Genomic DNA, 20202 nt, shown 5'->3' on the forward strand with positions numbered 1-20202 from the left:
TGCGCAACAGTGTTAGTATAATTCTTTGATTGTCTTTCTTCTCACTTCCTAAGATTCTCCTTTTATTTTAAGGCTTTGTCTAATTTGTTTATGTCAGAAAGAAATGTTGCTATTTTGACCTACAAAAATAAGTTATCTTAAATATATCACAATATTATTATTCTTCAAAAAAGATACATTACTTTCAGATTTAAGTCATTATTCCGGCAAAACTGGGAAGTATATTAAATAAAGCTTGTTTGAAGCTCGTGTTGCTTCAGAATGTTTACACTCTATAACAGGGCTATCAATCTCCCACCCCAGGGGCCAGATGTGTCACGCACTGGCCATGCCCACACATGGTTAATAAAGGGGGGAAAGTCACGATATGTCACGTGACGCCAATGTAACGATGTGAGTTTAATACCCCTGCTTTATAAGGAAATATTAAGAACTCTATAAAGCCATTTGGTACAATGTTGAAATCCATAGCTTCATAAATATGTCAAGCCCTCAGAATTAATATTAATGAAAAAGAGGGAATTACAGGTCAAGAGCTGATTCCACTATGAGGCAACTGCCGTTAAAGGTCAGCAGATAATGAATTAGTTACAACACAAAATATGCTATATAAACTGTACTAAAAGAAAAAGGCACTATGAGGATTAGAAGAACCAAGTTTGGACACACATTATGGTACTACAGTCATCTTTTACAATAACTCTGTACACAGATGTCAACCATTCTTCCCACTAAGAATCTCATAGTCAAGAAAAAGAACATAAAATCTAAACCTGAGGGTATCTGCATATCTCTTTCTGTCTGTGTATCTATATTTATATAATGGCTTGAGGCCTATAGTTGCCAGGTGCTAGTTTTCTGCCTTGAAAACAGCTTTTCTAAAGTCTGTAATAAAATTAAAGAGTCGTGTTTTTTAATATCTGCCTGTTCGTTTTCAAATCTAAATGAAGACACCATTTGGATTGTTCTATAGCTTCAGGCTTTGGGAATATGCAAGCCTTCTTTATCATAAAGATTTGTGCTTATTAGAAAATAGGATTAGAAGAATTATTGTTTTTAATATATTAATAATATTGTAATTAATTCACAACTGGCTATCATTCCAATCAACTTTTTGAATATTAATTCAAAGTGTTATAATTAGTTTCAGTAGAAAAATTATTAAACTCTTCTAATGAATAACAGAATAAAACTAAACATATTTATTTAGTGTCTTTGGTAAATTCAGTAAAAATTACTCCCAGCAAAACATATTCAGGATTTCAACCTAACCTCAGAATTGTAATTATTTCTTTTCTGTTTTCTTTTCTTAAAAACAAGCACTTTTCTTACAAATAAGAAAGGGGGAGTAGTGAGCTCCCTCCCATATTTGGGCATACCAGGGCTTGTAACACACATACATACATACATACATACATACATACATACATACATACATACATAATATATAATGATAGATGATAGAGATAGATATACATAGATACGTACATACACACACACACACACATATCATAAAATGAAATTAATTTCTTAGAACTGTTACCAGTCATAATTTTCCTTAAACAGTGTTGTCTATGAGAAAATATCTCTCAGTATCATTTCAGCTGTAAAATATCAGTTTCCTTCGTAATGTGCTGACAGTGTTTGCTTCTTCTGTCTTCGTTCTGTATTTGCCATAATCGCCACAGTGGCCTTCTCTTTTTCAAGAATGAAAGCTAATAGCTTCTGTTCATATTTTTCATTTCTCTATGCTGTTGAAGTGTTAAAATATTTTACAGTTATTTGTATTTTTAAAGCTGTATTCTCTGTAAAATTACTTTTTTATGTTATCATTTAATAATTGTTTTTATTTTAATTAAAATGCATATTATCCACAGTTAACAGTATTTTTCTTACAGCACTTTATGAATACAGTGCCATGCAAGTCATACTGCATCTCTTCAGAGATTAACATTTAAACAGATAGAAATTACATTTTTAATGCTAGGAGTTAAACCTAAAGTATTGAATTTTGTTTTTGTCTTTTTCAGTAAAATCTCATATGCAACAAGGACTGATCTCTGTGGCGGCTCGTACAGTGATAGCTCATCTGGTAAACCACTTAGGCCATTATCCAATGAGTGGGGGGCCTGCTATGCTAACAAGTCAAGTATGTGAAAATAATGACAATCCTTTCTGCGAGAACCTTGAACTTTCTCCTGAGCTTTTTGAGAACCCCAATCTCCAGTTCTTTGTATTAAATAATACCACATTAGTTTCATGTATACAGATAAGAGCCGAAGAGAACATGCCTGGAGGAGGTTTGTCTGCTGGACTTGTCTCAGCCAATTCAAACGTCCGAATTATAGTGCGGGATCTGTCTGGGAAATATTCTTGGGATTCTGCCATCATGTATGGGCCTCCCCCTCTATGTGGCCTAAGTGAACCAACCACTTTTATGCTTGCACTGCCCCATCAAGAGAAATCAGAAAATGCCTCAGAACCTCCTGCATATATAGAAGAAATGTATGTAAAGGATGGAATTACTCTTCCACTAAAAAGAAGACTTAGAGACACTGTGCCAACATGGGATACTATAAAGGATGAACAAGATGCTCTTGATGAGCTTTTGCAATATGTGGGAATCACTAGTCCTGAGTGTTTACAGAGGACAGGTGTGTCTCTCAATATACCTGCTCCTCAGCCTATCTGTGTGTCAGAGAAGCAGGAAAATGATGTAATCAATGCAATCCTTAAACAGGACACTGAAGAGAGAGATTTTATTGAAAAGCACTTCAGTGACTTAAATATGAAGGCTATGGAGCAGGATGAACCAATTCCACAAAAGCCCTATTCATCATTTTACTATTGCAGGTTACTCCTTAGTATTCTTGGGATGAATTCTTGGGATAAAAGGTAAAATTATAATATTATTTGCTCTTAAAATCAACATAATTTGGTCTTTTTCAGAACAGAGAGAGATTTTAAGTGACATACATGCTGCTACTAAAAACAATAGCAGAATATATCTTCTCCTTCCAGGACAGCCACTCCTCGTTTAGCAACTATCTCAGTTAGCAACCATTTGCAAATACAATATTAATAAACCGTAATAAAAATCAATGTGTACATTTCCAACCAAAATTCTTGGGTCAAAAAACATTTTTTTTCAATGTTAAACTGATTAAGGTTTGGTCAATTTCAGGCAGAAGGCAAGCTGGACAGAAGGTTTAATGAACTAATTAAGGTTACAGAGGTTAACCTATCACTAGCACTTTTTAGGGAAGTGTAATGCTATCAAGAAAGGTAGGTCAGGAAGAGAAAACTTGTTTAAGCAGTCTCTTCACCTTGAGAGGAGGTAAAAAAGGAAAACAATCTCATCAGGCATAGGGCGCTGTGTGAATGAGACAGCAGCAACTAGTGATCTTCAGAGCATCTCTCGCTCCCTCCTCCCCTCTCTGTGTCACATGTTCACGTAGCAACCTTTTTGTTTAACGACAAAGTCACAGAACAAATTGTAGTCGCTAAACAAGAAAAGGATGTAATGAAATTAAATCCAAATGTTCTTTCACTTCTGTATTAAGATTTTCTTAGCCATGAGTGCACATAATGTAAATTACTACACAACTGTAGGAGGATAGTGGTGGTGTTTTGTTTGTATTATGATACATTATCGAAGAGGAAGAGCTATATGCCACAATGTATTAATGTATTATCAAAGTCCTATCTACTTCTCAAAAATGTCTTCCTAGATGCCTCCTAATATTCCCAAATCACTAGTCCTAATTTGAGAGCCAGTTTGGTTTAGTGGTTTATATGTTCCGAGGGAAATGTTGTTCAAGTCACCAGGTTAAAGAAGTGGAATGGAGTAAGAATTACAGTAAAGGCCCTAATAAGGATTCAGAAAATTACCGGGGATAAAAAAAAAAAGTCTGTGTGTGTTTTTTGTAAATAAAGATCTTTTCATTTTTTATGTGAAAAGATTTTTCAAAAGGCAAGAAAACTGTAGGAGATATTAATAAATCGAAATGAAAAGGTGTTATTGTTTGCTATATCTGTCATTCTACACAGATAATGAAAACATTTTTATTAAATTTCCTTACGTAGGAGAAGCTTTCATCTTCTGAAAAAAAATGAAAAACTACTTAGAGAACTTCGAAATTTGGATTCAAGACAATGGCAAGTTATCTGCTATAAGCAATTTTTAAGTGTGGTAATTTCCTTTTTTAAATTGCACTTCAATGTCATTACTTTTTAAAATAATGTAGAATTCAAATTGTTATAAGATATTCCAATTTCTGTGATAATAGACATTTTTATTTAAAAAATGAATTAAAAGATTTGCCTCTTAGTAATTATTTTAGCACTAATCTGCCAGTGCCTATAGTTCTGAGTTAATACAATCTTATTTAATTTATTAGAACTCTTACATTCTAAAAACATAAAACAGCTAATGTTAATTCTTAACATTTGAACTGAATCATTCTTTAATGATTCTTTAGTGCTTTAACAGAAATGCAAGTGACTAGATATGAAGCACGTACAGAGTATTTCTGTCAGCTTACAGTTAGTCCTTGATTTACAATCCGTCATTTAGTAGACATTCATAGTTAAAATGGTTTTAACATTTCAACATAATCCCACACCCATCATATAACTGCATGTTGGGCACTCAGCAACTGGCCTAATTTACAGCCATTTGCAGTGTTTCGCAGTCACGTGACTGTAATTTACAATATTTTTGACAGAAACTAGCATTCACTTGCAGTTACCAGCAAAAACTGGCCCATAACAAACAGTGGGTTTCCTTAACGACCATTGCATAACAGATAATAAAATCAGGTCAGTCACATGATGACCGCTTTATAACCATCATGTCTTACAACCTTAATTGCGAGGGTCAATTACAGTCATTAATCAAGGGCTACATGTATAGTAAAAAAAAAAAAGTCATATTTCAGAAGAGCTTTATTTCAACCAGAGAACTGTATTTCTTTATTGGCCACAAGGTCAGTTTTTATGAAGTGTATAGGGCAGTGATGGCGAACCTTTTTTGGCTCGCGTGCCACAAGTGGGGGGAGCGCAGGGGGTCGAGTGCGGGCGTGCTGCACCCATAATGCAATGCGCGACCCCCCCCAGTGCGCATGTGCGCACAATGCGTGACACCCCCCCCCATTTTTACATTTGTTTTTGCCCTCCCCAGGCTCCAGGGGCTTCATGGGAGCCTGGGGAGGGCAAAAAGAGCCTCCCCCAACCCCCCTTCCCTGAGGCCCTCCGGAGGCTTCAGGGAAATTTCTGAGTTACAGTCTTCTGTGCATATGAATTTTAGCATTGACCTATTTTAAGATATAATAGTGAAAATGTCTGATTTGAAACACCAGCTAAGATATGGCTTCTCACGTTATTCCCCCCCCCCCCAAAAAAAATTGAGAAACTGTGAAACTTATTTTTGCAATGTTAGAAATGTTATATAATCAAAAGTAGTATTTCTATAATATAATAAAGTACATAATTTTGATTATATATTATGAAGAGAGTTTTTTAAAATGACCCTTGCTTTAGGAGTATAAATAAATAAGCAAAGACACGTATAAATAAAAGCTGAAATCTCCTTCAATCCCCTTCAGAACGAAGGAAATTATATTAGCCTTTCTATATGTCTACTATGAGTGATGTCAGAGAATATTCTTATATAATTGCAATCATATGTCTTACAGCCGAGAGACACACAAAATTGCAGTATTTTATGTTGCTGAGGGACAAGAAGATAAACACTCCATCCTGACTAACACTGGAGGAAGCCAAGCATATGAGGATTTTGTAGCAGGTCTTGGTTGGGAGGTACACTTCTATCTCATCCCAATCTAATCAACTCATTATTTTTTTTCAAATGTTGTGATGTATTAAATAACAGCATTTATTTAAGAATTAGAAACATTAGGAACAATTTGAGATTTCTTTGTAAGGTACAGTATATGTGGTATCTCGCTCAATAGTGGTCTGTGAGAGGGATCTTGGAGTCCTAGTGGACAACCACTTAAATATGAGCCAGCAGTGTGCAGCAGCTGCCAAAAAGCCAACTCAGTTTTATGCTGCATAAACAGAAGGATAGAATCAAGATCACGTGAAGTGTTAATACCACTTTATAATGCCTTGGTAAGGCCACACTTGGAATACCGCATTCAGTTTTGGTCGCCACAATGTAAAAAAGATATGAAGACTCTACAAAGAGTGCAGAGAAGAGCAATGAAGATGATTAGGGGACTGGAGGCTAAAACATATGAAGAACGGTTGCAGGAACTGAATATGTCTAGTTTAATGAAAAGAAGGATTAGGGTTGACATCATAGAAGTGTTCCAATATCTCAGGGGCTGCTACAAAGAAGAGGGAGTCAAGCTATTCTCCAAAGCACCTGAGGATAGAACAAGAAGTAATGGGTAGAACTAATCAATGAGAGAAGCAACTTAGAACTAAGGAGAAATTTCCTGACAGAACAATTAATCAGTGGAACAGCTTGCCTCCAGAAATTGTGAATGCCCCAACACTGGAAGTCTTTAAGAAGATGTTGGATAGTCATTTGTCTGAAATGGTACAAGGTTTCCTGCCTAGGCAGGGGATTGGACTAGAAGACCTCCAAGGTCCCTTCCAACTCTGTTACTCTGTTATTCTTTCAGTCTGATAACTATCATCCTATTTCACAAGCTGCTTATAGGACTTAAAAGAGGGTGCCTAACATTCCTATCATGTATCTGAAGCAGATTTTTTTGTCATAACAGACTTTTATCAGCAGGAAAAATAGACATCACTGGGGTTTGTGGTGCATGTTATTTTCTTAAAAGCCAAGTACTCTTTGGATGGTGGGAAGAACAGGGACATGTGTTAGTTATTATTCTTACAATACCTGGAGATTATGTTGTAAATTTTCATAAACATTTCAATATTTGTGTAATTTGCCAGTTCTATAGTTGGTGATAGGAAGACTAGCTCTGCTTCTTTTGCATCTAGGAACAACATCAAATCCTAGCTAGCACCTGTTTAAAATTGCTCTCTTTAGAAGAGCTCCATTTATTAAGAGGAAATGTTATTTCTGAAAGACAGATCTTTTCCACTCACAATTCCAGTGTCCACTGCATTGAGCTTAATGTTGGTTCCTAAAATGTCATTGTTAAACCACCAGTATGAGAGTACAGGTAGTCCTCAACTTAAGACCATAATTAGGCCAAAAATTTCTGTTGCTAAGTGAAACATTTGTTAAGTGAGTTTTGCCTCATTTTACAACCTTTCTTGTCATAAATGGATCACTGCTGTTTTTAAATTAATAACATGGTTGTTAAGTGAGTCTGGTTTCCCCATTAACACTGCTTGTCAGAAAGTAAAAAGGTGCTCACTTGACTCTGGGACATGCAACCATCATAAATATGAGCCAATTGCTATGTGTCTGAATTTTGATCACATGACCATGGGGAGGCTGCAATGATCATAAGTGTGAAAAACGGTCATAAGTCACTTTTTTCAGTGACATAACTTTGAACGGTCAGTAAATGAAGTGTTGTAAGTCGAGGACTACCTGTAGTATGCTTGAAAATTACCATTCCAATTGCTACTGGAAATAACAGTAGATAGGATTAATGTAGATCAGCTCACTTTTGGGAGTCCATGTGCTAGGTGTGCCATCTAACCACCACTAAGCATGTGCCTAAGAATAATTATGTGGCAGAGTGAAATTATTTATATAGATTTAACTAGGTTGGACTAATTTTTTTTAGCTTTGTGACCTGAAATATTTGTTGTTAAAAAATCAATAGTCTTGATTTTGAATGGAGTCAGTAAATATTAATGGCAATGAACAAATGTACATCTCTCCCCCTTCATTTTGTATCTTGTAGACCTAGTCCAAAAAAATCTCTACTTTATATTATACAGATACTTTATATTGCAATACCTTTTTATTTTAGGTGAACCTAACAAATCATTGTGGTTTTATGGGAGGACTACAGAAAAACAAAAGCACTGGATTGACCACTCCATATTTTGCTACCTCTATGGTTGAAGTAATGTTTCATGTATCAACCAGAATGCCTTCTGATTCAGATGACTCTCTAACAAAAAAGGTAGGTATTCCAAAGTAACCTTTCACACTCTAATTAGTTATTGGGGTGTGGTGATTAAGTTGAGATTCTCTGCCATAAAAGTCACTGATTAAACTTGGGCCACTGACTGCCTCTCCATCAAATCCACCTCACTGAGTTATTCTGGCAAAACTTGGGAAAGGATGCATGCTAATAGAGGAAAAACAGGATATTCAGTAAATCTAACAATTATAAAGTCTGATTCATTACATGATTGGGAGGCCAGTTCAAAGTTCTGTCATTCCAGCATACACAGCTACCTGGGAAGAGTCACATTAGCAGGAAAGCAGGAAAGACTATTTCCTTTCAGGTATTTTTCACTCTTCTCATGTGATGATTGGGCCAGATAGTGACCCACTTTAAAGTAACTGGTTCAGTGTGACTCTCAGTATCTATAGAGCATTATGAAAAATATTCTATGTATCTGACAAATAAACTCACTTGGTTACACTATTAAGTTGAACTCTTCTAGCCAGATCCTGTTGAGTTGGTCAAGCCATCGTCTGGTCTTGTTAGATGTGAAGTGTTTCAGTTTGGGAAATCTGAAGAAGTGGGTTTTACATCCTCTCAATTATAGTCTGTCATAGTAAAAGACAACATGAATAATGGGAGGAATCTTAAAGAATAAGCTTGTAAAATTGTTCTGTATTTTGTATACAAGCAGTACATGTAGTCTCAAAGTGAACTGTAGGAAAAATGACACGTCTCTGATAGTCTATGCTTTAGGTATATCCAAGAAATAACCCAAATGTATTAATAGTTGAAAAACAATTTAAAGCAGCTCTTTTCCAAACATTTTGGCCCCAATTGAATGGCACTATGTGGCTATCATTATGTTTTTTTTATTCTGATATGGGGTTTTTTTGCTTGCATTTATTGTAAACTGCCCAGTTCTTCAGATCTGGAATGGGTTATAAAAAGAGTTTCATTTTGAGTTAAATTCATTAACATGCATGTTAGCATAGGAGAGTTTTTCAAAATAATATAAATCCAGTATCTAAAGGTATTGGGGCAGTTTCAATTCTTTTTTTTTTCCTGATCCACTTCCAGCTTGGTTATTTAGACATTGACTTCTGACCAAATAGATAAGGGATGCACACGTTACCATGAACAACCATATTGAAAATACATTATCATCTAACAATTACATGTATTTGTAGCCAGTATATGTAATCAGCAACTCCAGACCTTTTATAACAATCTTAAAAATAAATTGTTTTGCACTATTGGTATTTCTTTTTTCATTTAAAATCCAATAAATTCCACATTACTGACATAAATTGAGAGAGGGAATATTTGTCTTATTACAATGAATGGTTAGCTATCATTAGATTTTAAAACCTTCTATTCTGTACATATATCTTCAGATGTTCTAATCCATTCCGCAGACACATTAATGAGCACTCGTAGAAGTGCAATATTGGAAGAAGTGAGGCAGGTTGACCTCAGCATGGAGTTTAATACCTGTAACTGAATTATATCATCAACAGTTAGTACAGAGAAATAGCTATGCCTCTGGCAATTTTCAGATTTGTTCTATGTTCAGTCTTTAATAATTTCCTGTGTTATTATTTAACAGACTTTGTGCTCTAAAAATTTCCACTGATACCTTAAAAACTCCCATCAAACAGCCATTTTTCTCCTACAATTCAAGATGCCTATTGATTTAGATGTATAGACTGACAAACCCAGAGACTCTAAGCAGTATTTCATAACATGAACTCAGCAATTCTGATTGGGAGATTACGGATGTAGCTCTGGCTGAATTAGACGTGTTTCATCTATAGTATCTAAAGATGCCCAGATTCAGGCATCATAGCAAACTGCAGTTAAAATAGAATAAGCAAATACATTGGGGATTTTCATTGTTGTAGGCGTGAAACATCATCAAACCTTGCAGAATTGAAACTCAGAATCACTCATTCCCATGACAGCTGCTTATAGCAACAGCACTTAGACTTATATACTGCTTCACAGTGCTTTACAGCCCTCTCTAAGCGTTTACAGTCAGCATATTGCCCCCAACAATTGGGTCCTCGCTGGGAAAAGCTTCTCAAGTGATTACAAATATCTTATTAAAGGGACATCATAGCAGCATCTAGTTTCTAGATTTGTGAAATTGTTAGGCTGTTGGTTTGAGCTCCGAGCTTGGCAATTTGGTTACAGATATTTCATTACCATTCGAGAAGACATCGTCAGTGCATTTTGAATTGTGAAATTGTCTCCTCTATTAGATATTTATATAGTTTATTTTGTTCCTGTCTTCAGATAATTTATATACATTATGTTTATCTTTATGTGCATGATAATTTCTGCTAATAATTGCCAAATCTGAACACAGAACAAAAAAAACTAAGAGATTATTAAGAGCTACCTGAGACAATGAAGACTGCTATCCTGTTCAGTCTTTGTGCATTCCATCTGAATTTTGATCAGATTTCTCTCAATTCTCCATCTGTCTCTAACTGTTACAGAAACATTCCTCTTCCTTTAAGGAGTTAGCATTTCTGTTGTTGAAATACTAATTCAATATATAGAGAAAATACTATGTATGCTCAGAGCAAAAGTGGTACTTCATTGGATTGAAGTGATCCCAAATCATAATTCCACCCTGCAGCAAAACATGATCTTTCCTTGAGGTAGTCTAAAGTATTTCCCCAATAGGAAGCATATTTTTGAGCCAGCTAAGGAAAAGAAAGATTCAAATGTGGCTCGTCTCATTTCTTTCAGCAAGATCTTAGAAATATTGGAGGCTTTAACATAGAAGTACATCAACTAAAGGAGTATGATTGTCCTGTATGGCATTTAAGTGAAACATTGGTTTTTCTGTATTCCACATTGTGTTCTTTAGTCCAGCATATTTTTAAAATGAAAGCAATACCTCTGCTTCCAATTTGATTTTTTTTAAATGGAATCCAATTATTTTTAAAGTTAAAAATTAAATCATAAAATTTGTACATTTTACTGAGTGAACAAAGATAATTTTGCCATGAAATTCAGTAACGAAAAGAAGGAAGAATGTCACAGAAACTGTTCTAAGGAGTTTAGCTGAGAGGGGTAAAAAAAGTAATCTCTCGAATAGCTGCTGATTTCAAGGGGTATATCCTGATTGCTGATTGCTGAGAGTAGCTGATGGAGTGACTGCTTCCTGCTCAAGAAGCAGAGAGTGTAAGAGGAATACAAGGCAGCCATGTTCCAGGAAGAGCTCACTGGACAAGCACATGTGGAGATATAATGGGAGTTTGACCCAGAACTTTAAGGAGCATATCCTTAATTATTTTTTCTTTTAAGTCAGCAGTGTGCTAACCTCAGAGACAGAGAAAAAAGAAATGAAGCCTTTATTGGTAGTTCCTTCACTAACAACTGTGAAAGTTAAAAGAAAGAAGTCGGGTTGGGATGCACTGCTGGTGACATGTTTGTGTTTCTGCCTGAGAACAGCCTGGTACATATTTGCAACAAATTCAGCCTAGTAACCTTATAGCAGTGCAATACAATACAATACAATACAATACAATACAATACAATACAATACAATACAATACAATACAATACAATACAATAGAAGACTTGGAAGGGACCTTGGAAGTCTTCTAGTCCAACTCCCTGCCTAGGCAGGAAACCCTATACCGTTTCAGACAAATGGCTATCCAACATCTTCTTAAAGACTTCCAGTGTTGGGGCATTCACAACTTCTGGAGGCAAGCTGTTCCACTGATTAATTGTTCTAACTGTCAGGAAATTTCTCCTCAGTTCTAAGTTGCTTCTCTTCTTAATTAGTTTCCACCCATTGCTTCTTGTTCTACCCTCAGGTGCCTTGGAGGATAGTTTGACTTCCTCTTCTTTGTGGCAACCCCCGAGATATTGGAACACTGCTATCATGTCTCCTAGTCCTTCTTTCTATTAAACTAGACATACCCAGTTCCTGCAACTGTTCTTCATATGTTTTAGTCTCCAGTCCCCTAATCATCTTTGTTGCTCTTCTCTGCACTCTTTCTAGAGTCTCCACATCTTTTCTACATCGTGGTGACCAAAACTGAATGCAGTATTCCAATTGTGGCCTTACCGAGGCATTATAAAGTGGCATTAACACTTCACGAGATCTTGATTCTATCCCTCTGTTGATGCAGCCTAGAACTGGGTTGGTTTTTTTGGCAGCTGCTGCACACTGCTGGCTCATATTTAAATGGTTGTCCACTAGGACTCCAAGATCCCTTTCACAGTTACTACTGTTGAGCAAGGTACCACCTATACTGTACCTGTGCATTCTGTTTTTGTTGTTTAAATGTAGAACCTTACTCTTTTCACCATTGAATTTCATTTTATTAGATAGTGCCCAATGTTCAAGTTTGTCAAAATCCTTCAGTATCTTTAGCCTATCTTCTGGAGTGTTGTCTATTCCTGCCAGCTTGGTGCCATCTGCAAATTTGATGAGTTCCCCATTTATTCCCACATCCAAATAATTGATGAAGATGATGAAGAGTACTGGGCCCAAAACAGAGCCTTGTGGTACTCCACTGCATACTTCCTTCCATGTAGATGCAGTTCCATTGAGGACTACATGTTGAGTGGGGTTGGTTAGCCAATTACGAATCCATCTGGTGGTGATGCTGTCTAACCCACATTCTTCTACTTTATCTAGTAGTAGGTTATGGTCTACCTTATCAAATGCCTTACTGAAGTCCAAGTAAACTATATCGACGGCATTCCTCTGGTCCACTAATTTTGTCACATTATCAAAAAATGCAATAAGATTAGTCTGGCATGATCTGTTTTTGACAAACCCATGTTGGCTTTTGGCTATTACTTTGTTTACTTCTAGGTGTTTGCTCATTCATTGCTTGATTATCTTTTCCAGAATCTTTCCTGGTATTGAGGTCAGGCTGATAGGTCTGTAGCTTCCTGGATCTGGTTTTTTCCCCCTTTTTTGAAGATGGGAACCACATCAGCTCTTTTCCAGTCCTCTGGTAGTTCCCCTATGCCCCAGGATCTCTGAAAGATATAGTTCAGTGGTTCTGAGATCTCATCTGCCAGTTCCTTCAGAACCCTGGGGTATAATCCATCCGGTCCTGGTGATTTGAACTTGTCTAGGGTAGACAGGTGCTCACTTACCATTTTCTTCCCTATTTCAACTTGTGTACCTAATCTGATTTTTGTGGTGCTGTTTTTGATAGGTTGGACTGTTTTATCCCTTTGTGTAAAGACAGATGCAAAACATGAATTAAATAGTTCTGCTTTCTCCCTGTTGCTTATCACCTTCTTGCCACTTTCTCCCAGCAATGGACCAATTATTTCCTTAACTTTTTTCTTGTTCTTAACATGTTGGAAGAAGCTTTTTTTGTTATTTTTTACTTTTGTGGCAAGCCTTTCTTCATTGTGAGCCTTAGCTTTCCTCACTTCATCTTAACATGCTCGGGCTATTTGCTGATATTCTGCCTTAGTTATGTCCCCCCCTTTCCACTTTTTATACTTATCTTTTTTGTCTTTCAATTTGTCAGAGAGTTCTTTGTGCAGCCATGCTGGTTTCTTTTGGGAACTGTTATTTTTCTTCTTCGTTGGTATTGTGCTAGACTGGGCTTTTGTAATCTCATTTTTCAAAATTTCCCAAGCTTCTTGAGTTGTTTTCCCCTTGAGGATTCTCATCCATGGAATTTTTCCCAAGCTCTCTTTAAGTTTATTGAAATTAGTTCTCTTAAAATCCAAGACCCTAGTTTCACTTTGTTCTACTACTTGTGTTTGCATAATGTTGAATTCCAATATTGCATGGTCACTTGCCCCCAGGGCTCCTGTGGCTTCAACACCACCTATCATTTCCTCTCTGTTAGTGAGAATTAAGTCCAATATGGCTGATCCCCTTGTTCCCTTCTCTACTTTTTGGGAAACAAAGTTGTCTGCTAGGTTTGTTAGGAACCTGATAGTGGCTCTTAAGTAATTGTATTTTATCAGATTGAACAAAGGAAGCACTATGAGAAGACCTGACGGAGAATGCAGTTCTGCATGGTAAAGACAATTAAACAAACTTCATTTGCAAAAAGACACGGTATATATTCTGCACAATTGGGAACTGAAATTTATTTCTTCAGGCCCTAATTTAAAAAAAACAGGTTTTGAAATTAAGGGGGCAGGGAGAGTAGGGATTGGTTCCCAGATAGATTAGCATTCAAATTACTATTGTTGAACTAAGCAACTATTACAAAGCCCCAGTATCAGAAAAAAAGACTGGTGTCCTTACCACCACACTACAAGTCAGTGAGAAAAAGAAATCAGAAAGTCCTAAAAAATGCAAATTGATATATTTCAGTTCTAAATAAAAAATGGTTCCTTTGCTGAAATATCTCAAAAGTGCTTTTTTCTTCAAAAGGCAATTAGGCTGGGTTTTTTTCCTTTGAGGAGGAAGAAGAAAATGTTTCATTTCACATCCAAGAAGCTTCATCAGTTCTGATGGAGTGGGGGGTGGGGTGGAAGGATAGATATTGACAGTTGAGACTGGATGGTGGAGGGATGGAAGGATAAGGTGGTGTGAGGGGGAATGGAAGAATTGAATTTCTTTGCAGTCATCTAATCATTAGCACTCTCTAAGAGCTGTTGAGGCTACTTGAGGGTTTATCTATGTCCTCAGAGCCACTTGAATCAGGGTGTAATTGGTTGTGTAATCCTCTTGGAACTGCTGCAAAGGTTGCAATGTAGACTGGAGATAGGTAGTGTCTTATTCCTCCCCCTCTATGTTCCATTCTAACATAGATGGATTATTTTACCCTTCTTTCAAACCAATGGTTCTCCCGATCCAAAATGTGAACTTTGCCATCTTCAAAAGAGTGGCTTTTGCCTTTCAAATGCAAATGGACTAATTGCACTTTGATTGAGGTGACCCAGAGAGCACAGATAAAACCCCAGAAAACACCGCAGAGATAATCTGCATGATCATGATATTTATTTATTTATTTATTTAATTCAGTTTAGGCACCACCCAATTCCAACTGACTCTGGGCAGCACACGATACAGTACAAAAAAGCCCAACACAAATCAAAACGAGATGTTATATAAACCGACCAAAACAAAAATCAAAAAGATGCCCCCAACAAGGGGCTCTACCCACCTCAAGACTTGGAAAAAATCCAGGACTTCAGTTTCCTGGAATGCCAACTGGGTGAGGTTGTTGTGGATTTCAGGGGGGTATCTCTACCAAGTAGCATGCACCATTTACATGTTGTAGTCCATTGTGTAATTTAAATAAAAATAAATGCAAATTTTACATGCAGAAAAAATAAGTGCATCCTATATTTATCACTTTGTCAAATACCTAAAATCAGAATCAGGTATAGATGATTATAACATTTTAGAGAAATCTGGGAGAACCTATCTTATTTAACCCTGAGACATTTCATTTGCTCTTTGAAGTTTGTAGTGTCACCATGGTTAGGTCAAAAGAATTCTCTGAAGCTTTCATTTAAAAAAGTATAAATTCCTGTAAGTCTGGGAAGGGATTTAAAAAAAATAACCAAGCAATTTGACATCAATCATTCCACTGTCCACAACATCATCTGCAAATGGAGATTTCAGACAACTGCCAGCTTGCCTGTGGCAGGCCATCCCAGCAGGTTCAGTCAGAGAACAGAACACACAATGCAAGAAGAATCCCCCGATGTCATAAAGTGACCTACAGAGAGTTCTCATCACTATTGATATTAAAGCTGTATGAATTTATCAAAAGAAAGAAACTCTGCATGGGAGATGTCCCAGAAGTAAACCTTAACTGTCCTGAAGGAACATTAGGGGAAGACTAAAATTTGCTCATAAATACCCAGAACTTCTGGAAAATTTGTTCTGGACCAAAAGACAACTACAGAGTTATTTAGTTGCAGGGTTAGAAAACATGTTTGGCCAAAAAAAAAAGCATTTCACCAGAAGAATCTGATACCAACTGCAAAGCATGGTAGTAGAAATGTTATGGTTTACTTTGCTGCAATAGGGCCTGGGCATTTCACCATCATAAAATCCATTATGAATTCTTCATTGAATAAGTGTGTGCCTGAGGATAATTTGTGATCGTCTATCAGAAGATCAAAGTTCAATTGAAAATCTGGCAACATGGCAGTGATCCTCAGCATTCCAGTAAATCCACCAAGGAATGGCTAAAAGGAAACTAAGGGTTCGGGAGTGGCCAGGTCAGATCTAAATCCCATCATGCAGATGTAAAGTGATTTGAAACCATTTAAATCATCACACAGCTGAAAATAACCTGGATGGAGGAGTAAGAAAAAAATTCTTCCCAGCCAATATCTGAGACTGGTACACAGTTATACGGAACACTTACTTGTGGTTAGCAATACCAAAGGTGCATTTATTTTTTTGCACAGAAGGAAATACGTAATCTATTTGCTAATTTTTTGTTAAATAAATGATTACAAAGTCCATTTTTCATGGTTTTTTTCCCAATTGCTTTATATACTGTTAGAACGAAGAGAAAGATATTTATATCAGATATCTTATATGTTCACATATGTTTTAAAAAAATATGGAGTGTATTTACTTTCTCGTTTAGTTTTTTTTTCCTCGCCTTTTTTGATCCTATGCTATACTCTGCATATCTTTATTTATGCTAAAAGAGAATTGCATTATGGGTACTTTGAATATATCCATTTTGAGAGTACATTTTCCTCTTCCCCTTTTTTTAAAGAAAAAAGGTTAACAATTGAACTAGGATTGGTAAAAAGTGAAGTGGGTAACAAAAGCACCCTAAACAAAAGCAACTAGCCATCAAAAAATTGTAATGTCCTCATCTCTTCTTTAGATCAGTGGGTTCTACACATTAGTGATAATTTTGGCAAGAGTTCAAGGGTTAATGTAATAGATAAATAAAAGGAAATTGAGCCTGCATTATTTCACTTGTCTTCTCTTTCCAAAACTAACTTACTTAATTTTTTTTAAAGTAAATACTTGAATTCTTCTTGCCAGTGTTCTTTGCTTTTACTATTGTTTATTACTTCAATTATACCTGGTATCACTTAGAATGATCTGCCATTTGGAAATCACAGTGTAGCCTGCAGCTTAGTATTAACTCTGGCTGGTATTGTAACATATACAGCATATGACATTAATGTATCAAAATTAAATTTGATCGTCCCTTCTGGTTATATTTATTTCACATTTCTTTTGTATTCAGTTAACGTAAACTTATTATGAAAGCTGACACATGATGAGGCTATAAAGGAAGAATGTTTTCAACTATTTCGATTTTTTTTAATGAAATTTCAGATATCTCTGCTTTTCCAGTGCTTGATTTCTTTTCAGTGCTTTAGTAGAAATTGTAACCTGGTGCTGTAACTATAGAAATACTTTTAACCGATCATATTGGTTTATGACAATTCTGTCTACCAATAATTGCAAAACAGAAACCTTATGTTAAAAAGTTGTTCATTTAAACATAATTATAAACTATAAAAAGAAAAGTAATAAAAATAGTTGTTAATAGTAACTGTTGTAGTAGCATCATTATATTCTAGGGATACAGTCTGGTGGTTTACTAAGATCATTTCCTATATTTATTTATTTATTCATCAAGTTTATATAGCCACCCATCTCACACATGTTGCTGTGGGCAGTATACAATAAAATAAACCATAAAGCAAATATTAAAACTTATAAATAAAATGAATAAAATTTATGTTTCTTAAAAAGACTGAGAGAAAGCATTTTGATATTATATGCAATGTAGCCATCTTGAATGTTTCTTTCATTTCTGGGAATTTCTTGATTAATGTATTATATAGGAACTATTATCCTAAAGGTGCTTTCTTTCAAAAGGCAGCTGAACTTTCTTGTTTTGCTAGAAGATGTTTTGCTTTCTCATCCAAGAAGCTTCTTCAGTTCTCTCTGAATGGTGGAAAACGGGAGGATTTATATTCCTTGCAGTCATGAAGAAGCTTCTTGGATGAGAAAGCGAAATGTCTTCTAGCAAAACAAGAAAGTCCAGTTGCCTTTTGAAAGTAAGCACCTTTGGGACAACTATGACCTGGACAACTGAGAATCTCCATAGACATTTGGGAACTACTATGTTATTTCTCTTGTTTCAGCTTAGGCATTTAGGAAATGATGAAGTTCACATTGTCTGGTCAGAGCATACTCGAGACTATCGAAGAGGAATCATTCCTACAGAATTTGGAGATGTACTTATTGTTATATATCCAATGAAAAATTACATGTTCAGTATTCAGATTATGAAAAAACCTGAGGTATGTTCCAACTATTCCTATTAACCTAAGACGTTTAGAAAATGATGTTCACAATGTCTAGTCAAAGGATATTATGGATTTCAGAAGAAAACATCATTTTTATAGAATTTGAAAATATATATTCAGTGAAAAATTAATATGCTCAGTATTCAGAGTATGAAAAAATAAGGCATCCTCTAATGATTTATGCTATGTCCATTAATAGGGGATGAGGTGCTGTGCTGGTTCCCGAGCTGAACATCTTGAATAGTTCATCTTCAGCACAGATTTCAACAGATTGATTGGGCTACAGAACAATAGCATTAGTATTGTTTTTGTAATTAAATAGCTGCAGTTCAACAATAGCTATGGATAACCATGGATCAGAGCATATATTAGTGAGCTTTCTCTGTTGTAGTATCTGGAACCTTCCCATCTGAGAGTTGTAGCCCTCCCCCGCACTTTTTAAGGAACTTTTAAAACTTGGGTCTGTTTCCAGATCTGAGTCAGAATGGTTTGTAGATCCTTTGTGGGATGTTTCAATTTTTTATTTCATTGTTGTTGTTTTTCCAAAGCTTCCTTTGGATTATACCGTGTTTCCCCAAAAATAAGACAGGGTCTTATTTCTTTCGATCCCTGAAATAAGCGCTTGGCTTTATTTTCGGAGAGGTCTTAATATTTGTGAGGTGCAGGAGGCCGCAAGCAGTCACCTCATGGCTGCTGCTGTGTTTCAATATTTTCGGTGAGAGCTTATTTTCATGGGAGGGCTTATTTTAGCGCATGCACTCAAAAGCCCGATTGGGCTTATTATCTAGGAAGGTCTTTTATATAAAAAGTTTTTTATTTTTGAACAAAGATAGACAGACAAAAACATATAACATAAAAACATCTTCCATTACATACAGTGTGTCGGTTGGTTACAAGGTTTTTGTGCATCCTTTCCATAGCCATCACTTAAACTTTATATAAAGTCACATATTGTCAATCAAATATGTTTATATACATTGTTGTTATAGTACTTCATTTATTTGACTTTCACTATTATTTCCTCATTTTAAACAAAATATTCTAAATATGGGTTCATTTATATTGTCGTAGTTCATTACATCATCTTCAATATATCCAATAATAAAATATTTTTATACCCTATTCTGATTCATTTTTGATAACATTCTCTAATAATTTTCAATTCCATGTGTATTTATTTATTTTTTTAATTAACCACAGATAAGATAAATCCCATATCCTATAAAATTATTTATCTTCTTGTTCTCTAATTTCATACTCATTTCAGCACATTCTATTGTTCATATCATCAATCAAATATATAGATATACAATTATTATGATTATAAAACATTGAGTATAACTATTATTACCTCCTTTTTATGTGAAGCATGCTAAATTTAAAGTAAATTATATATTATGGCATTTCATTACATCATCCTGGAATCATCCAATGGTATTACAGCTTTATATTCTCACTTACAGTTTATATAAAATTCCATATTATCCCTCTAGTATAGATACATTATTATCATTGTTAATCATTTATTCAACTATAACTATTATTACTTTGTCTTATACATAATACTCAAAATTAAGTTTAAATTAAATTAAGTTTAACTTAATTTTCGTTGTAACATTTCATTTTGTCATCCTGTATCCTTCCAGAAATAGTGCCATCCAATATCTCTTGCCATTTGTAAAATCTGTATTCTAGTTGTTTTCTTAGTAAATCTTATGTGGACTTTTCTTAGCAACTTGTTGTTCATTGCATATCTTTTAAAGACTCGGAACCCTTCATCTGTTCTTTCCATCAGCTTGTCTTTGGTTATCACTGGTGCTTCTGCCAAAGGTATTCTCCTTATCTCTGCCAAATTTTC

At 35.5% G+C, this 20202-nt stretch overlaps 1 protein-coding gene across 5 annotated transcripts in view; it reads left to right on the forward strand.

Annotated features, from left to right (window-relative positions):
• The window catches only part of RALGAPA1 (Ral GTPase activating protein catalytic subunit alpha 1), a 137877-nt gene that overhangs the window by 89335 nt on the left and 28340 nt on the right, over nucleotides 1-20202 (forward strand). For all 5 annotated transcript variants that reach the window (XR_014176616.1, XM_081968513.1, XM_081968512.1 and 2 more), the window contains exons 33-37: nucleotides 2031-2895; nucleotides 4087-4158; nucleotides 5697-5820; nucleotides 7935-8090; nucleotides 18180-18338. Coding sequence is in view for 4 of the 5 variants with exons in the window: in XM_081968513.1 (XP_081824639.1) it covers nucleotides 2031-2895; nucleotides 4087-4158; nucleotides 5697-5820; nucleotides 7935-8090; nucleotides 18180-18338 (1376 nt within the window). In the remaining variant the exon portion in view is untranslated. The remainder of the gene's footprint in view (nucleotides 1-2030; nucleotides 2896-4086; nucleotides 4159-5696; nucleotides 5821-7934; nucleotides 8091-18179; nucleotides 18339-20202) is intronic.

This window comes from Natrix helvetica, assembly GCF_964273705.1.
Source record: "Natrix helvetica genome assembly, chromosome: 1".
Classification (NCBI taxonomy): Eukaryota; Metazoa; Chordata; class Lepidosauria; order Squamata; family Natricidae; genus Natrix; species Natrix helvetica.